A 19,687-nucleotide genomic window follows, 5' to 3' on the forward strand; every position below is an offset into this window, starting at 1 on the left:
AAAGAAACGGTGTCCCATTGAATAAAATAGCTGGAAACGACAGTTTGTCATAAATTACTTTACGCAAGATTTCAATACTGCCTTGTGTATTCTTGCTCAACTGATAAGAAAAGCATTATAAAAGTAATTGGCTCCCAATGATAGTTCGTGACAGCAGCCGGCTGGCTGCATTTGACGTTCCATTTTTTCTCTCTTCGCGACTCTCCCTCAGGCAGAGCCCAACCGAGCTACCGTGGACTCCCAACCTAATTTTCGAAGGGCAAACAACAACAAACTGTTTTTGAACAGACTCAATGCGGCTTATATATGTATGTATCCTGATACTGAGCCCACACTACGCTACAGTATTCAAGAAGAGTTCTCACATAGGCCACATAAAATGTTTTGATAGTGTAAGGATCATTGAAGTGCTAATAATATAACCCTAGCATGTTACTTGCTTTATATATATTATGTTATTGTAGTGATCAACAAATGATAACATAGAGTCGAGAATAATGCTTAAGTCCCTTACTTGATTACACCTTTCACCTGTTTTCTCACCAAGGGAAATTGTGTCATTTACTACGGCATGCTTTCTTGTAAACGATATAGAATTACATTTACGAACGTTAAGCTCTAACAAATTCTTCTTACACCAAGTGTAAAAAATGTCTACTTATTGCTGAAATAGCTGTAGATCAGATGCTTTAGATATTATATTCCCATGAAAAGTTTCATATCGTCTGCATAATGTACTCTATTCATTGACAAATAAGATGAATAGCAGTGGACCAAGATGCGAACCACATGTCACATGAACGACATACGACAATTTTCGTTCTCCTTGACAAGTATGACTCGATCCATTGCAGTGGCCTGGTATTAAAACCTAACTTGGATAAGTTGAAAATCAACAGTGGTATATCCACTCTATCGAACGCTTCACTAAAATCAGTTTCTACATAACTTCCCTTATCCATTACATTTAAAGCATATGTTTCAAAATATATAAAATTAGAAGCTGTAGATCGACCTTTATCAAATCCATGTTGTTTACTAGTAATGATAGATTTACCTTGGGAAAATAGGTTGGCATTAATGATGGATTCGAAAAGTTTAGGAATGGTAGATAATATAGCATTCCCAGAATAAACCATTTCCCAGAAAACTATTCCCTAGAATACACCATTCCCCAGAAAAGCATTCCCCAGAATAAACCATTTCCCAGAAAAGATGATGATATTAGTAATGGACCACTTTGTCAAGCAGTTTTACCGTGATTTTCTACCAACGATTTCACAAAATTGGGCCAACAAATGACTATTTTACTATGAAACGCACTACTTTTGGCTACTTTTCTCGTGGTTCTAGAAGAAAAAAACCGTAAAAATATTGTGTTATTTCGAAGTTCGAGTGGTAGGAAACGTAATTTTTAACTGCTCGAATTAAATGGTTAATTTATCATTTTTTTTGTCATTTGATATTATATTTCAGTTTTATATTACAGAACAGCTTAATATCCATATTTTATTTATTACAAAGCGCCAATGCAAGGCCCTGAATATGACTGAACCGATCGATAAATTTTACACATTTGATTTAATATATTTTTCAGGATAAAACTCTCTGATTAGTTTCACTTTACCTTTGATGATACACTACGTTTACTTTTATGAAACTATGTATTTATCAATTCCAAGCCATTTTATAGCTCTTTAGAAAATGACAACCTCCAAGTTTTCGAGCACTTCGTTCATCATTTAAAAAGTCAAAGGGTCTATTATGCAAAAGAATTGTTCGAACTGAGTTGAAGAATTTCTCGTGATGGATTAAAAAATCGGTGCATGGAACGTTGAACTACCGATTACAAATTTATAACATTATTCCACACGTTATTATCTCAAATGGTCATTACCTCGAATCCCTCGCGAAAAGTTATTGATTATATTTTTCCTTATATATTAAAAGAAGATAATATGTATTCCTTTCTTTACATCCAAAGAATTAATTATTTCCTTTTGTTATATTTTCAAAGAAGGGAAAACCCCTTAACCCATTGAAAAGTTTTTCTATTCTTTTTATATACGCGAAAGAAGATTCCAGGAGTAACTATAATAAACAAAAATAGTCAATCTAATATATGGCATACTTTTCTGGGAAATGAAATTCATTTATTTTAGAACATTGATTTTATTTGTTTTATTTTTATGTACCGATACATACCTATGTTTTATTTGTGAAATCTAATTGCAAAAAAAATATGGTTTCACAAATAAATGGTATACAGAAATTCTCCTCGGGGAATGGTTTTCTGGAAAATGGTTCATTCTGGGGAATGAGATTCTGAAGAATGGTTTTCTGGGGAATGTTATAGAATCATCAGACCGTTTCTATTGTTGGTCGTGATATAAGTTTTACTAAATTTAAGGATTCCGTTCCAAAACTAATCTATTTTGGCATCACTTTATTCACCGATACGTTTAAATCGCTGACGTTGTCATATTTGACACTATTTGCCTCCTTCTTCTGCTCTGTACACAAGTACAGTGTTCAGCTGTATTGCACAAAAAAACAAATCGATGAACACGTCAAACATGAAGTAAAAATAAATAGTATAGAAAGAGTACAATTTTCGCTTTACACAAGATTTACCTTGTGATTGCAAATGAAAACGAATCTCTAGTTTAGGAGAGAGCACTACACAATGTAATACTTAGGACTGTACCGAAAACTAATTGCAAACACAACTTCAAGTAACTCTAGGCTTTGAGGTGTCTTAAAGTAATAGCAAAAGATGGGACGAAATATTCTCGCGAGTAGTTTGCAAAATGCATCCTTCAGTATCATATTTCAGGTAAGGATAGAGAACAAGGTCATCGCTATTTACGGAGCTCAATAATCTTACGCTTCACTACTTCCAGATTTTTTGCAGATGCATTACCTTTGCAATCAATGCCTTCATTGTGAGGAGTGTTGGGCGAGAGGTACTGGGGATAACCAATGTTCGATTGCTTTTACTGGAAAGTACATTGTTGTTCCTATCCAAAGAGGCTATTATCCGTGCCGCATTAAGTTCACGGCACAACAAACAATGCACTTGGGCACAATTGATTAATCAACTCTGGATCACGTAATGTTAATTTTGGACAGATTTACGAATGCAAGATAATCTACAAATTGAAAATCTCATTTTGCAGGGTTCCGATATGCTTCGTCCTAGCGATGCCATGCTTGTATATTTGGTTGAATTGGCTATCGACTGTGGATGAACACTATTACGTGCAGTATCGTTTCGGTTGTTTTGCAATAGCATTTGCTTGCGTTATCGAACTTACGGCCGAATCACCGATCTTCGTTTCTCAAGTCTTCTGCTTCGTGAAGCTTAAGGTTGTGATGGACACCGGACATATCTTCATCCGTTCGCTTGTTTTTATAGTGCTGGTTTTGTGGAACAAAAGCATTACGATTTACGCATTCGGGATAGCACAAATTATAAGCGCAATAACAATTATAGTTGGGAACTATGCGTTCTTCCACTTGTACATACCACGTCTGATGCAATATCGGAAGGAGATGAAACGGGTCGATGATAAGTATGAGTTGCGGAAAACGTTCGGAAACTACTACGAAAATATGGAAGACTTCCCATTTACATCTATAAGAGAAATGATGCCTGGAGTTTTGCCGAATTCGGTAAGTGATGATCGCAGTTGAGTAGAAATTGTGCAGGTTTTTACGGTTATAAAATAGAATTCGGGTAGTCGAGTAATCATTAATCTACAAGCCACACTCCGTGTTTTCACTAAAGATTCACTAAGGTGCGCACTCGGGTACAAAAACAAAAACAGCGTGTGGCTGTATATTGCGAAAATTGTAAAGTTTGATCACTAGCATAATAGCATTAATCTATCCATTTTAAGATAGATTACTTGAAAATTCAATTGGACTTTCCATTAGATTTCTATATTAAATAGTTATGAACAATTTGAAATAGAGGATTGTGGAGCAAGATGGCATTTCGTGTGTCTGAGGTGTTTTTGATTGTATTTCATTGTGTGTTTCTAAGGTGTTCTGCGGGATTGTTAGTGTTTTGCATTGTTATTAATCATCCCTTATACTAGGAATATTTTTGTAAGGCGGGTTCATGACCATAGACCAGGGTGGCCGTCTTGCCTCACTTTCCCCTACGTTTTGATTGTACGGTTTGAAAAATGTACTCGCTAACAAAGACGTTGCTAGGGAATATGCGTTGTTACCCGCGACCAGAATAATCTCAAGCCCTACAGTATAAGTATGGACGTCTGTCAAAAGTTGTTCCAATCGAACCGTCAAAATGCACCGCTTTGCTCGATTGGAACAGCTTTTTTCAGTTTTGTGGTGACAGTCGTCCATACTTTTACTGTAGGGCTTTAGAATAACCCCGAGACGAATAACCGATTGTTACTTGGATAACACCCCCTGTCAATCCGCTATTCCGATGCGTTATACAAGTTTTTTAATGACAAAATGATGCTTCACATTAATGTGCTTCGAACATTTAACTCGCCATTTTTGGCCATTCCAATGCAGCCTTGGTTGTCCTCATAAATTGTAACCGGGACACAAGTTTTCAGCTTCAAATCATAGATGATATCAGACAGCCAAACTGCTTGCTTGACCAGCTGACCAGGTTTGCCGCACTCAGGGTGGCCACTAAACCGGGAGAACCGGGAATCGAAAACAACCGGGAAAAACTGATAAATAACCTGGAATTTGGTTGAAACCTTACAATACATATTATGTTGTACCGTACAACGGGGTGAAGTTAATCATTGAGGTGAAATTGATCAATTTCGTTTCTAAATAATTCAATTAATTTAATGATATTATCAAAAGATAATTTGTTCAGTATTTCAGTGAGTAGTATTAAATAGTACTTTTAATACGTTTTCTCTAGCAAACGATGCATTCTATAGTCCTAAATGTACAATTTTGAGGAAGTGATGAAATATGGAGCTTTGGGTTGCTGAATTCGAATCTGAAATCAGATGTCGTTGAAATGACCAATTTAACATCATACAAATGACATTAATCGCCAGCAAACGCACCGAGAAACGTTAAATATAGCGAGTTATTAACAAAAGAGAAAATCGATGAAGAGAATTGATCATCGCGTATACGCCCTTATGCATGCTCACTGTCGAATTGATTCCCTAAGCTCACACGGGTTTTGCTTCTGGCGAAATAATGAAAATTGCGCATGGTCGTCTGTCGAGCAGGAAGCAAATTACCCGGCTGTTGGCCCTAGGCAAAAGTGTAGCCTTTATATTAGACACTTTACGATGAACAACCCCAATAAACGGGTACCATACACTAACGATATCATAGATGGTACGACCATACCACATCAAGTTGGGATTATATCCCGAATTGGTGATTAGGTGCTGCTTATGGTTATTGTTTATGCGAAAACAAGCACTATATCGTGACCAGCGGCAGGTTTGATGCAATATACCGGGTTATTCGATCTTTGTGTAGTTGGGGAATTCTGCGATCTGTAAGCACTTTCGCCACGGATACGTGTGCTAGTTTGATGTTCTTCGGCATGACGATGACGCGCTTGATGAAGATGACCCACAGTGGTGTTTCTCACGATTAGCAACTGTACCCGAACAGTGGCGGTGTGGCTTCTTCACTACTTCTCGCTAGAGTGCTCTTGCAGGCAGCCTTGGTAGCAAGCTGTTTGCGGGGAGCCTGTCCACCGGTCCACATGGCGTGTGTTAGGCGATCGATATGAACACGTCCGAAGTTCCAAAGGAAGTGCGGCTTCGGCTTGTTTCGTTTGGGACCTACTATGTGATGGCTGTGTTAGGAGAACACCTTGTGGTCTAAGCATATGTATGGAAAATTTTGATGCTACAAATTTTAGTTAATTTTTTTAGCTGTTTAACTATTTTCATTATTTGTACTAGGGGAACCCTAATTTGGGCCCATACATAAATTCAGCAATCGACTAAATTTTCAATAGCGACCAAAAATATCCATTAGTACCGTCCCAATGACGCGTTCCTCTAGATAAAATTGATAAATAGCAGATTTTTAGCGATGGGCTCAATCTTAGATCCATAGGCCAATATTAGAGCCATTTCCCCTATATGCCACAAAATTGCTGAATGAAGCCCCCGTCAAATGGCATATTGCATGACATATTTCACATTAATTCTTTGGAGAAATATGCGTTCAAAACCTGACCCTTTTCGTTACATGTTCATTTTTCGTACTTTCAAAGTGTATCCCATATAGAAGACAAAGACGTAGTCCTACGTCAAAATTCTCACATGCATTTTTTTGACAGTACAAAGTTACTTTCAAAATTTTAATCATTGACTGAAGGGAGTTCAGCGATAGCCTTAGGTCTTAGAAACTTGAGGCCAATCGATGTTTTCTTCAAACCGCCATATGTATCATAAAACCTGCCTTTTTGTGACTGTGCACATTTTACCCATTTTACCGAAACATACTATCGCTTCCAAATTTCACATTTATTGATGTTATCTCCTTCTTTGCAGAATTCCGCCTTCAATACAGATCTACAAAAGCTAGTTCTAAGCTTTGCCAAGCAAGGCGTCCTGAAGCAGGTTCTGACCGAAGGTGAAAAATATGTGATGTCGGTTAGTCCCGTATTGACCTTTAGTGAGCAGGCAACCTACGATGTTGTAAACAATATGGGCAGCCTGGCTGCTCGATTTATCTTCCGGCCGATAGAGGATAGCAGTTACTTCTATTTCACTCAAACAATAGCCCGGGATGTGAAGCTGCTGGACCAGAACCGCGCGAAAGTAAACGAAGCCTGCCAAGTGCTATCGTATGTATGCAAAACGGTAACCTCGATCGGATTAGTTGGGTTTGTTTTCGGCCAAAGCTATTCTGGCACCCTGCTGTTGCTTTACGGTGGATCTGAATTTGTGGAAGGAGGCCTACCGGAGCTGTTGTTGCAATGGCACTGTTTGGCAATTGTGCTACTGGCTGTGAACGGCGTTACCGAGGGATACATGTTTGCAACAAATACTTCCAAGCAGATTGACACCTACAACTACTACATGGCATTCTTCTCAGTAGCGTTTCTTCTACTTTCCTATCAGCTAACGAACTGGTTTGGTCCTGTCGGATTCGTGTTGGCTAACATTTGCAACATGAGCTTCCGGATAAGTTACAGCTTGTATTATATTCAAAACCATTATAGGGTCATAGGACGTGATCCATTGTTTAGCTTTCTACCGGGACCACTTTTCCTCACTGTATTAGCAATAGGCGGTTTTATTTGTAAGCTTTCTGAGTCTTATTTTTTCGGCCGATCGATCTTCTACCATATCCTGATCGGAATGTTGTGCACCAGTGTAACTTTGCTAACGTGGAGTTTTGAAAATCGAGAGCTTCTACGAACCGGCCTGGCTAAATACAAGGAAAGAAAACTGAGTTTGACGAACGATTCGAATTTAATTAACTGACGCAGTTAATTTGACCACCTTAGTTGAAATACCTAGAAAAGCGTTTGTGTGATATACCAAAGAAGACAACTGCACCATTCTTATTTTGGTTTGATCCAATTTGCGTGCAATGCAGCATTTTTTTAAGTTATTGTTTAAAAAGTCTCTCCAATCCAGTGCTGGAAATAAAGCAAGCTAGTTCGTGTACCTAACTGATTTTCTTTCCATCCTATTCCGAATGATCCCACTAGGTACCACGCTTTTATTACATCATTATTTAATGGTACTAATTGTAATAATAGCATAGTATATACGTTTTCAACATTTAATGAATTCAAATAGTTTTCGTTATTTGCATCACTACCAAAGATTTGTTTCTTTCTTTATTTTTTAATAATCGAAATGTATTTTACACTACTATTCTAATGTTCAAACTGAGTTTGCTGCATGATGTCTACTGTAAATTAGAATAAAATTCCATGTTTCTCTATGTATCCACTTAGATCTCTTCAATGTCTATGGCTTGACTTCTTACACGGCGGACAAATCCACCGCAAAAGTTCTAGTTCTAGTTTGAGTGCCACGAACAAAAGTCATTGACATAGAACGCTTTGCCATATTTCCCAGTAATGGGTAAGAGGCAAGAGTGCGTGTTGGAAATTTTTCTGAAACCACTCACATTTAAGATCTTAAGCGATAATAGTGATTGCAGCAAAACTTGTCCGGTGCATGAGAGCGATAAAAGGAAAACAAGTTATCCATTAAAATTAGCAGGAGATAGTTTTTTTTATCAAGCAGCGAAAATTAGGTAACGAGAACGAACCGATTCAGTAGTACATATTAGTCGTCGTACTACTGTATGGGTTACCTTTGCTAGCGCTGTACGGATTGGCGACCGTAGATGATGGCGAAGAAGCGGTGGATGAAGACGCGGACGGCAAATGAACTCCAACTGCTGCACTACTGGTGGAAGTGATTACCGAAGGATGGCTAACCTTGTTCTGTTGCTGGCACCATTCCACAAAGTCATCAATCAGCACCGGCCAAGCTCCTTCTGCATCGTAGTTGGACATACTGTCATCGATGTAGGTTGCAAAGTCTAGCAGCAGGTTCCATGTGTCTTTCGGAATCGATCGTTTGTGGTTTTCCTACACATGGATGAGAGGATAAGAGCAATGGGTTTCGTTTGTAAAAAGCTATTGAAGAATTAAGGGCAATATTAAGTAATGGTGTAAACAGAGTAATCTCTAGAATTCAAGGTACAGACCTACAGACATAAAGCACTGTCCAGACTGAGCAGTATTAACATGTTATAACGGTTTTTAAATAATATTGCAACACAGAAACCACCATAACTCTGTAGTCTGATCAAGGCATAAGACTGAATGTTTCACATTAATTGTAGAACAACATCCACAAAACACTATCGCCTTGATATGGGCATAAGACTGGAGTGCCTTTTGAATAGGTCGGCACCTAATTTCTACGGGGTGCTGATCGTCGTATGTAACAAATTCAACAGATACGTAAAACTGGACTAATAATAGTGAAAATTTCGATGCAAATCTGGTTTTAACATAAAAGCTATCAATACTCTTCTCAGTCAATAGCAGCACTCCTGAGATGTTAATTCACGGGAAATTTTAAAGAGTTATCTATCTCATTGAAAATATAAATTTATTTTTGATCACCAAAACAAAACATCTCGTTCTCAATTTTCCAAATATTCACATACGACTGTATCAAAAAGTACTCCATACAGTGTTCTTTTACTGAACGGTTCTGAGTCGTTCAGTTCCCTGAAAGGAACTACGTAGCTCAGTTCAACAGTTCTTCCGTCCTTTCAGAAAATAAATATGCACTTTAAGGTGGCTGCATTGTCTCGGAGAAATGGGCAGGTTGCAGATTTTGGTGGAAATTAAAGCTGGGACTTCAACTATCGGGATACTTTTTTTTTCAATAAAATTACTTTCGGGCTAAAGGAATATAGTTGAATTCATATTCAGTAATCAGTATACCGTGAACCCCCGTTAATCTGAACGAAACTTCGTGCATTATGGGGTTCATTTTTAATTTGAACTTCTAGTAACCCTACGACCATAAAAAAGCGAGTTTCTGGTGGGAGTATTACGAAAGGCCGAATCACAGAAGACCGAATCATAAAAGGCTGAATACACAAAATGCCGAATCACAAAAGGCCGAAAAAGCTCGGGAAAGCGACAAAGTGGACCGGTCTACTTTGTTGCTTTCCCGATTCGGGTTTTTGTTAATTTGTTTTTAATAAATTAAATTACATTATTAAAGCAAAGTTACAATAGTTATTATTCTGCATCTTTCAAATAAAATATAATGGAAGCTACTTAATAGCGATTCGATTTCCGCAATGAAAAAAAAAAAAAAAACATGGGTAGCTTTATTTTTATGTTTGTTTGAGTGTTAAACGACGATTTAATGACAAGATGGCTTCGTTTTTTTGTGAATGCGGACCATTCAACGAGGTGACTCAGTTGTAAGAGCAGAAAGGCTTCAGATGCTGAATGAGAGAGAAAGTGATAGTTAGCTTTATTGTTTCCAGATGTTTGAGTATTCAATAACGATGATGGCTTCGTTCAAGATGAGATTCAATATGGGAAGTATTCTCAAATCGTAAATCGTCATTAGCAGCGATATTGCTCTTGGTCCGTTTTGCTGAACGTTCTAGTTACACACATTCAACTGCTTGCGCAACTCGCTACCCAATCAGAATGTTGTGTATGCGTAAATAAACCGTTCACCTCTATCGCATCTCTCATTTCCTTACCCTTCTCTTACCCGCAGCTTCCCACTTACTATAATTTTTCCCAAAAAATCAGCAAGTGAGAACACCTCTATATCTAATTTCGTCTTGGCTTAATTTTTTGTGAATGCAAACACGGCGCATGATAACAACCCAAATTTGAGTTTAGTTCACTCATAATCGCCAAAAGTGCAGGAACTCAGCGATGAGTAAAATTTGTCTCATGGTTTCTTGTGGAAAACCTAAAAAATCTGCCGGAAAATGAGGAAATTGACGAAAATTTTATTCAGTCTCGGAGTAGTACAAATAGACTGAGTGAATCCAATCTTTACTTTTCTCAAATTCGGGATTTTTTCCCTGGAAAATCCTGGAAAAACCTGGGAAAACATGAGGCAAATTTACTCATCGCTGAGTTCCTGCACTTTTGGCGATAATGAGTGAACTAAACTCAAATTTGGGTTGTTCTCATTCGCCGTGAACCATTTAACGAGCCGAGTCAGTTGTGCGAGCAGAAAGGCTAAAGGCCGGCGCTCAATGGATAAGTTTTCAGGTTTTTTGACAGTTAGCCCATGCATTATCTGTCAAAAAACCCGGAAACTTATGTCGTTTTCGTTTTTGCGGTGTAGCACTGGTGTAGTGTAAGCAGGAATAAGCGCGAGTCTTTGACAGCTCAACATCATTTGTTTGTAAACAAAGGTGCATTCTATATCTACACCCTAAAATATTTCGGTGTACGGCAGTGTAGCACCGGTGTAGCTACACCGCAAAAACGAAAACGACATTACACATTGTGCGCCAGCCTTAACAGATTATTTGGATGCGGTTTTCAACAAATTCAGTTTTTTGGTTTTCGGCCTTTTGTGATACCTTAGAATATTTTCGGTCTTTTGTGTTTCATCCTTTTGTGATTCGGCCTTCTGTACGATTCCCTTTCTGGTAGCTTTATTTGCTGTTTTGTTTTGATTCTACGTTCCGTTTCGGATAATTCCATGGCTCCATTCCTTAAGATGCAGATTAGTGGGGTTCAAACTAAAAAGTATTCACATTAAGAACGGTCAGATTACCGGTGGTCCACGGTATAAAAAATCTTGCTTTTCAGTGCCCAATATAATATAAATTGAGAAAACGTTGAGATGGTGGTTTAGTAAAGCTCCGGATATTAAAATTTTTAATTTGTTCTCCCTTTTACAGTTTTCATTTCTATTGTTCCAAATATTTGTCTAATAGTTGATTTTTAGGACCTGATATGGAATGGCGATCTGATAATTGCCTAAATTTAATAATCAAAATATCCAAATATATCGAGGTCTAAATCTGTAAAATTTTACCGAAATCTCAACAGCGAAAGATCTGTAATTATCTAAAAATATATTGTCACAAAACTATCGAACCGTTCGGTAAGTTTTTACAAATCGATCTGTAAATTATTTGATGAATTTATTTCGTTTACCGAACATTCGGTGTTATTTCCGGATAATCGCAGCTACAAAGCAAGACCATGGTGGCTGGGTTCGATTCCCGGTCCAGTCTAGGATTTTTTAGGTTTGGAAAATTTCTCGACTTCCCTGGGCATAGAGTATGATTGGACTTGACACACAATTATACTAAGAAGAAGAAGAAGAACTGTGAATTTATTTATGGGCATTACCGAATTTGTTCGGTAATTTCGGATTTTTTTCGGATTAATTATAAAATTAGATTTTTCAATTTTGGTTTTATATTCTTTTTGTAGACTTGTATAAACTAAAAAAGTATTTTAATTATAGTTGCAAGCAATGCAAACCTACTTGGATCCCTCCATGCTTGTTCCAGTCCCTGTGCGATGAACCAGATAATTAATGGTTAACAGAATCATTTATGAGTAAATCCTGTAACAAGTGTTTTGTAATACTCACGGAAGAATATGACTATCATTTTTTATCGATCATGTAAATTATGCATGAAATTCCTAATTTTGTCCAGGCATTTCATCCTCACGCACGGAAACTGTTTGTTTGATTTTCAGTTTTGACAAGTTGCCTTCTAAAGCTGTTTACAGAAGTTCGGTGACCGACACCAGGGAGACAGCTCCCACACTTGGACCCTATCTACCCGTAAAAAAATCCAATAAAAATACAATGATTTTCATTGTCATTGTAACCATGATATTTACTGTCAAAACATTGGACATTTTTGTTGATTACCATAAAATTACAACGAAATTCATGATTCACAACAATGAAAATCATGGCATATGAGAAATTTACAGTAAAAAAAAATGGGGTTGTTAAGCATCTTAACAATAAAAAAAACTGATTTTTCTCGAACAAAATTGATCTCATCACACTAATTTTCATTGTTAGAACATTGTCGTTAAAAATCGATATTTATTTTTTAACCCGTACAATAATTTAACAATAAATTTTATTGTACTCGAAATTCGACAGTAAAAATCATTACAATTTTGTTGTTTTATTATAATTTTTTTTTCGGGTGTCGACCCATCAACTCATGGACCGGCTTTAAAGGGTGATACGGTCAAAATTTGGTCAATATCAACTTGACGTATTTCTTTCAATTTTGCATTTAAAAAACCTGAACACCCCTCATTTTGAAGGTGTGTGTGTGTAGAATGTTGCTCCTATTTTGATTTTGGAATTCACTCTTCAGTTGTCAAAATGCCGTCCAAGCAAGAAGAGCAGCGTATCAAAATTTTGCTCGCGCATCGCGAAAATCCGAGCTACTCGCACACAAAGTTGGCAAAATCGCTAAAAGTTGCCAAATCAACCATTACAAATGTAATTAAAGTGTTTGGGGAACGTTTGTCGACAGCCAGGAAGTCTGGATCGGGGGGAAATCGAAAACCGGAAGCCGCTGAGACGACAAAGAGAGTTGCCGGTAGTTTCAAGCGAAACCCTAACCTCTCTCTCCGAGATGCCGCAAATAAGCTGGGTGTATCGTCTACAACCGTGCATCGAGCCAAAAAACGAGCCGGACTATCGACTTACAAGAAGGTAGTGACTCCAAATCGCGATGATAAACAAAATACGACGGCCAAAGCGCGATCCCGGACGACGATGCTGACGAAGTTTGACTGCGTGGTAATGGACGACGAAACCTACGTCAAAGCCGACTACAAGCAGCTTCCGGGACAGGATTTTATACGGCAAAAGGAAGGGGAAAGGTAGCAGATGTTTTCAAGCACATGAAACTGTCAAAGTTCGCAAAGAAATATCTGGTTTAGCAAGCCATCTGTACCTGTGGCTTGAAAAGCAGCATTTTCATAGCTTCCGGGACTGTCAACCAAGAAATTTACGTGAAAGAGTGTTTGAATAAACGTCTGCTGCCTTTCCTGAAGAAACACGGTTGTTCCGTACTGTTTTGGCCGGATTTGGCATCTTGCCATTACGGTAAAAAGGCCATGGAGTGGTACGCCGCCAACAACGTGCAGGTGGTTCCCAAGGACAAGAACCCTCCCAACACGCCAGAGCTCCGCCCAATTTAGAAATACTGGGCTATTGTCAAGCGGAACCTAAAGAAGACCAAAAAAACTGCTAAGGGCGAGCAGCAGTTCAAGGCAAACTGGCTTTCTGCGGCGAAGAAGGTGGACAAGGTGGCTGTACAAAATCTGATGGCAGGGGTCAAGCGTAAGGCCCGGCAATTCGGATTTGGAAAAGCGGAAGCCTAACTGAATATTTTTCCTGAATTTTATACTAATTGAACTTGAAAAAGAAATTTAATTTGATTTTTTAAATAAACGATTTCACCGATTTACACGCGTTTTCCCTTGACCAAATTTTGACCGTATCACCCTTTACTTCCCGTTGATCAGAGATTTTATGCCTCAGAAAATCCCAACGGCACCGACTGGACGACACTTTTGGAGTGAGAGGCAGTCACGCTTACCACTACACCACCGGCGCCGCCAACCCTGATTTACCAAAAATTCGGAATCGCAATTGTGCTGCTGCAGGGCAATTGAATATCAAATGATAAGACGTCCCGTCCCATAGTCGGATTCCCAACCATCGCACAAAGAAGATTCAACGTTCGCCATGTGATAGTGTCACAATGTCTATCAGAACTGCTTGAAAATACATTAGGTTCATCAGATGATGTCAAATCCACTCATCCTGGGCGGCGTGTTTCAAATAAATGTTTCAGCACTTCTTCATCAGTAGTATTTCCATAGAGGTAATACTCGTTACTTGGAAACCTTTTTATTTAGTAAGAATTTTGTTTAATCGACTAGCCTTACTCAATCCCCGTAACGTGGGTAGATCACGTTTTCGTGGTCGGGATGTAAGATCTACTACTGTATCTTAGTCTTGACTGCTTCAAACTAGGGGACCAGTATTTTTCAGTAATCAAAGGAACACATCTTAGTGCTTGTTACTTTTTATGCCTTGTTGATAGTGGCAATACTCGGCTTTATCCACCGGGGATGAACTGAACAAGGAAAAAAAGTAGAAGGGTCTGTGCCTAGGGGCACGAACGGAAGCTTGACGTAGGACCGCTAGTGGACGGAGCAAATATGTTGAGCCTTTAGTTCTTTTAATTGATCGATAATCTACTATCTTAACTCTTTCCGTTTTTGAATTGGTGGCCCTGTTGTTTTTTCCTGGTGTCCATCGAAAGGGTAGTTGGAATTGGAGGGTACGGAACGAATAGGTACTAATCGCTGTTTCCTTTTGGCGCTATTTGTTTATTGCTGTTGTATTTGCTTCAGTGGATGGAGAACTAACACGAAATGCATGAACGTGCTTGCCGCAGATCCCGCCTCTCAAACTGGCTGTCTACAAACAAATCATAGCACCTGCGATCTCACAGGAACAAAATCCAGGTCGCTCAGAATAGAGTGCTGAGGATGGTACTTGATCGTCCTTTCGATACAAGAATTTCCTATCTCCATCTAGAGGCCAGCGTTCCTAAATTAGACATCAAAATTGCTGACATTAAGACTAGGTTGTACAAAAATGCAATATAGTACATAAGAACATGCTTTAATAAGCAATTTGTATATAGTAGATTACGTGTATATAGTTGTTGTAGGTTAGTTGTAGTTGTAAATAGTAGTCTCCTTTTTCAAATTTATAACAAACCAATCCCACCAAGGTGGTCATTTTCTAAACCGTGTTCCAAGCAGAAATTCAAGCAATTCTTGAATGCTCTGTAATATGCTTGCGCAGAAATTATAAGCATTCGAATATCTGCATTAGGGAAGGTCCATTAATTATGTCACGCAAATTCGGCCCATTTTCTACCCCTCCCCCCCCCCCCCCTTTGTCACATTTTTTGTATGGACCTTAATTTTTTTTTGTATGGCTCGTCACAGATTCTAACGATTCGTGCAGAGCGTAAACTATAAAACTTCTGTTCTAGAAGATACCATAAAGGTGTTGCAAGATTGATTTTACTCAAATATTCCATTAAACTTGAGCCTCTCGGATGATGTGGTGGGCATTTGCATCACAGCTTACAATCAGCGGAAAACCTTTTGTATCACATTATGCAATAACCTTTTTAAAGTCATCTATAGGAGGGGATAGTTCTTTTTTTTTCTTTGATTTGTTTTCCGTACTGAGTACCAATGCTACCGACGCCAGGGCGGCAAAAGCTCCCACACCTGGACCCTACCACCTATCGACCCATCAACTCATAGACCGGGGACCAACGGCTTTAGAAGGGAGTCGTGATCAGAGATTTTGTGCCTCAGAAAATCCCGGCGGCGCCGACTGGGATTGAACCCAGGCCTTTTGGGGTGAGAGGCAACATGAGTTGATAAGTAGGGTCTAGGTGTAGGACCTGCCTCCCTAGCGTCTGTAACGTTGGTATTCAGTACGGAAAACAAATCAAGGAAAAAATAAGATAGAAATAGCTTTTCGAAGCATGAGCTCCAACAAGGTTCTAGGGTTCTACCCCATATAAAGAGAGGTGTTCAAAGCACAAATGTTGCATCAAATATTCTGTAATAATATTTGGAACACAAAGACTGGATGCATGGTGGATTCTACGGTATTATCCGGAAAACCATTGATTGGAAATCAATTTCCCTGTAGATCATTAACCGGAAAGAACACTTAATTTTTTTTCGCCGTGATTCCAACAGCCGAGTATTTCTGCAATTTATTTTGCTTAGATATCAGCTAACAAACATATATTTTGCAGAGATATCAGCAAAATTAAATGCCGAGGTAATCGGCTGTTGGAGATTTTACCGAGCTAGATTAAGTGTGAAATAGCAGATTTTTAGCGATGGGCCCAATCTTAGATCCATGCCAACATTAGAGCCATTTCCCCTATGATATGAATAGTAATGTCAAAGCCGTACCACCTGATGTCTTGCTTACCAGGAATATCAGTGTCGGAACTGAAATTCAAAGCTAGTTCAATATCTTTCGTCAATTGACTTTGTTCAAAGCACGCAGCACTGGCCTGAGATAGGTTTTAAAAACAAACGATCAAACTGACGTTTGTCAGAAATCAGGTAGACCCAATATTGATATCAGATCTAGATTGGAGCTGAATCAAAAACAAATACGGTATGAGTTGACAGCAGTATGGTAAAATCAAACTGTTAATGCACTTTGAGTATTTCAGATGTTTATTACAAACTGTTTATTTCTGGTTTAAATATATGAGCAGATCCTATGAATTTTGGCTTTAGTGAGCATTACGACAAACAAATGAAACATAAAATGTTCGAATTGAATAAGTTATACGCTATTCTGCCCTGTGCGGCATAACATTCCCATTAGCATTTTTGGCGAAATGAGGTATACATTGGAATCAATTGTTAAGTACCATCACTTTACAATGTACACGAAAATTTTCATATTTTGTTCAGAAAATGTCGCGAAAAAAACCAAAACTATGTTGTCCCATCCATAAGAGCCCATGGAGAGAAAAATCTTCAACAGCGTTTTTCGCAGCTTGCTGTTTTAACGAATGGGACAGCTATGCTTAAAAGAGCAGTATAATGCTTGAAAGCTTTCAAAATGGCAATCTAGAAATGGATACCAACATAATAATATCGTGCTATTTTGATGTAATTTATCTTGTCAATTATTATTTCAAATTTTAACTTGTTATAAAGACTCTAGTCTGAACAACACTTCATCTTCTAGGCTTTTACGCTTCTGTAGCATGCTTTTTGCCGGCTCTCAACTTAGTGTTCTAGATGCACTTTCACGGTTACTAATGGAGAGCTTTCAAATAATGCATGAAATTGTTTGATAGTCTATGTCCAGGAAAGTAGAGAAAGTTTCCAACCCAAAAGATTTCCTCGACCGGACCGGGAATCGAACCATGCCTATTACCATGTTTTTACTGACTAGGCTATCTGAGGACCCAGTTTGAACAAGAATGAGCATCAAGTCTAAAAGAAGGTGTTCATGATCTGAAAATCTTTCTGTTCCACAATAGCATTTTTTAAGATCAAAGCACGGAATATTTTATGCAGCTTACAATGCGGTACTTACCACCAGAAACTTGCACCAGAGATCCAAAAATTTAAACCTGTCCTTAAGTACTATATTCCAGTAAGCAATTGCCATCTCCAAATCCAACCCTTTCTGGCCCGGATCCTTTGCGTAGTTGAAAGTGAACTGGTAAAAGTCTTTAAATTTCATTGGATCCTTCAGTTCTATCTCTAGCACAGGCAGCTTGGCTTTCAGTTTATCTACGCTATCTACGCCCAGGTCACCGAAGCCATTTACAAACTCCTCCTTGCTGAACTCGCACTGTGCTTCTGCTTTGAACCTCCAGGCGATAATGAGCACTAGCTTGGATTCCGGGCTAAGGTATAAGTCGTCCAGGAATTTGACTACGCCGTCCGAATTTATCTTATTGGGATCAGCAGGGTCGCGATAGCGAATGAAAAGCTGCTCGATTTTCTTTCGATCCAGCTCCCGATAGTAAATGTCAGGATTCTGGAAATAATTGTCACACGACAGATCCAACTTCCAATCATTGTTTTGCAAACAGTATATTGCTGTCTGCTCTCCTGTCTGTGTGAGGGATATGAACTTCTTCACCTTGTCCTTCTGGTTTAATTTTAACTTGTTCTGCAAATATCAAGAAATAAAGTTTTTATTTTTGTTGTTTTACAATTTTTCTTTAGCAAAATATTTTCGAAGGAGATCCCAAAATAGGGTACGTTTATTTCCATGTCTCTTATCTTAACATGCATATGATTCACGTCTACGGATGCGAAATGATATCGACTCACCATTATTTTGATCAAAATTGTTCGTTTTTACTAGTATATTCGTAAAATTTCTCTGGAACAATATTTCACGAACTTTCAATCGACATATTAAAATTTGTGACAGACGATGAGTGAAAAATGCAAAACATCCCTTAGAAAAAAATATGGCGAATGCATGAAAGTGACATTTGTTGTTCAAGGTTCATCATAAAACGGAGGTACCCTGCATGGCCAATGAGAATAATATAGCAACCGGTGGATACTAGAAATACTCAGAGGGAGAGATAGATGGAGAAAACAAAATACAATTCGGCAGCAGGGATTTGTTCCTAAATTATCTTGCAACCCTTGCTAGAAGCTACCCTAATAAAAAATTACCATAAACGAACGATAACCCAAATCATTGAACTATTCCACAAATGGTTTGGATGATACCTTGAACACGTCGTTAAGCAAATTAACCAAAACATTTTTATTAGGGTAGCATTTCAAATGACTTTTATTTTTGATTCGATTTACGTGCAAAATAATAATTGATTGCATCGCAATATTTTGCACATTTCTTGGTGCCATTCATTAACCAACGAAGATCAATTTATCAATAGAGTTAGAATATTGTTTTTGGTTACAAAAACTAGTTGAATTCGAGAAGCACACAAAACATAAAGGTGATTGAATTTCTGTTCGATTGCAATAATCTCAAATTTATCTTAGTAAGAATAAGAAATCCTCGGAAAAATTCTAATTGGAATGTTCGATTGGCTCAGATTTTGACAGTTCATTTGGTTCAAAACATTCTCTCCGCCCATCTCTCCCTCTGAGTATTTCTAGTGGATACTATTGACAAATCCAAGTTTCAATCGGCCACCGTGGCGCTGCAATCGCAGCGGTGATAAGTCCGAAATAATGTGTCAAACTGAATACATTTTTGAAATTTCAACCAAAAAACTATTATTTTGTATTTATTCTAGCGAGTTTCTGTGGGAGTCAAAACATGATCCGAGCAAAAAAGTAGTACTCGTAATAATGGTATATAATTCTGAATTTTATCGTGCTTTGTTTCGAAAATATCTTCCAAATAAACAAACATCATCCAGATCACCCGATTCGTCCACCGACTAAATCTATTGCCACTTAAAAATTAATTTCAGTCGGTGTATTAATCAGCAGATTAAATCGTTTTTCGTCTGGTGCTACACCGAGCAATCGGCCTATTTAATAGTTTTTCGTCGATGGATTTAGTCGGCCAACTTTGTCTGCTGTTTAATCGGCAGA

At 38.2% G+C, this 19,687-nt stretch overlaps 2 protein-coding genes across 2 annotated transcripts; one reads left to right on the forward strand and one right to left on the reverse strand.

Moving 5' to 3' along the window:
* Positions 1–2,553: 2,553 nt before the first annotated feature.
* LOC135715936 (protein RFT1 homolog) lies at positions 2,554–7,660 on the forward strand. The gene is made up of 4 exons (XM_065238868.1): positions 2,554–2,836; positions 2,904–3,112; positions 3,180–3,675; positions 6,531–7,660. Exons 1-4 carry the CDS (start codon positions 2,777–2,779, stop codon positions 7,467–7,469), a joined length of 1,704 nt encoding a protein of 567 aa, XP_065094940.1. The 5' UTR covers positions 2,554–2,776; the 3' UTR covers positions 7,470–7,660.
* Positions 7,661–7,708: 48 nt separating this feature from the next.
* LOC135715937 (DCN1-like protein 1) lies at positions 7,709–18,520 on the reverse strand. Its single transcript, XM_065238869.1, has 3 exons — positions 18,434–18,520; positions 17,685–18,269; positions 7,709–8,596 (listed from the first exon to the last, which is right to left on the reverse strand). The coding sequence occupies exons 1-3, from the start codon at positions 18,434–18,436 to the stop codon at positions 8,276–8,278; spliced, it is 909 nt and encodes a 302-aa protein (XP_065094941.1). The 5' UTR covers positions 18,437–18,520; the 3' UTR covers positions 7,709–8,275.
* Between the last annotated feature and the right edge of the window lie 1,167 nt (positions 18,521–19,687).

This window comes from Ochlerotatus camptorhynchus, unplaced genomic scaffold (assembly GCF_037179485.1).
Source record: "Ochlerotatus camptorhynchus isolate MF236.1 unplaced genomic scaffold, CSIRO-AGI_Acam_v1.1 ptg001041l, whole genome shotgun sequence".
NCBI lineage: Eukaryota > Metazoa > Arthropoda > Insecta > Diptera > Culicidae > Ochlerotatus > Ochlerotatus camptorhynchus.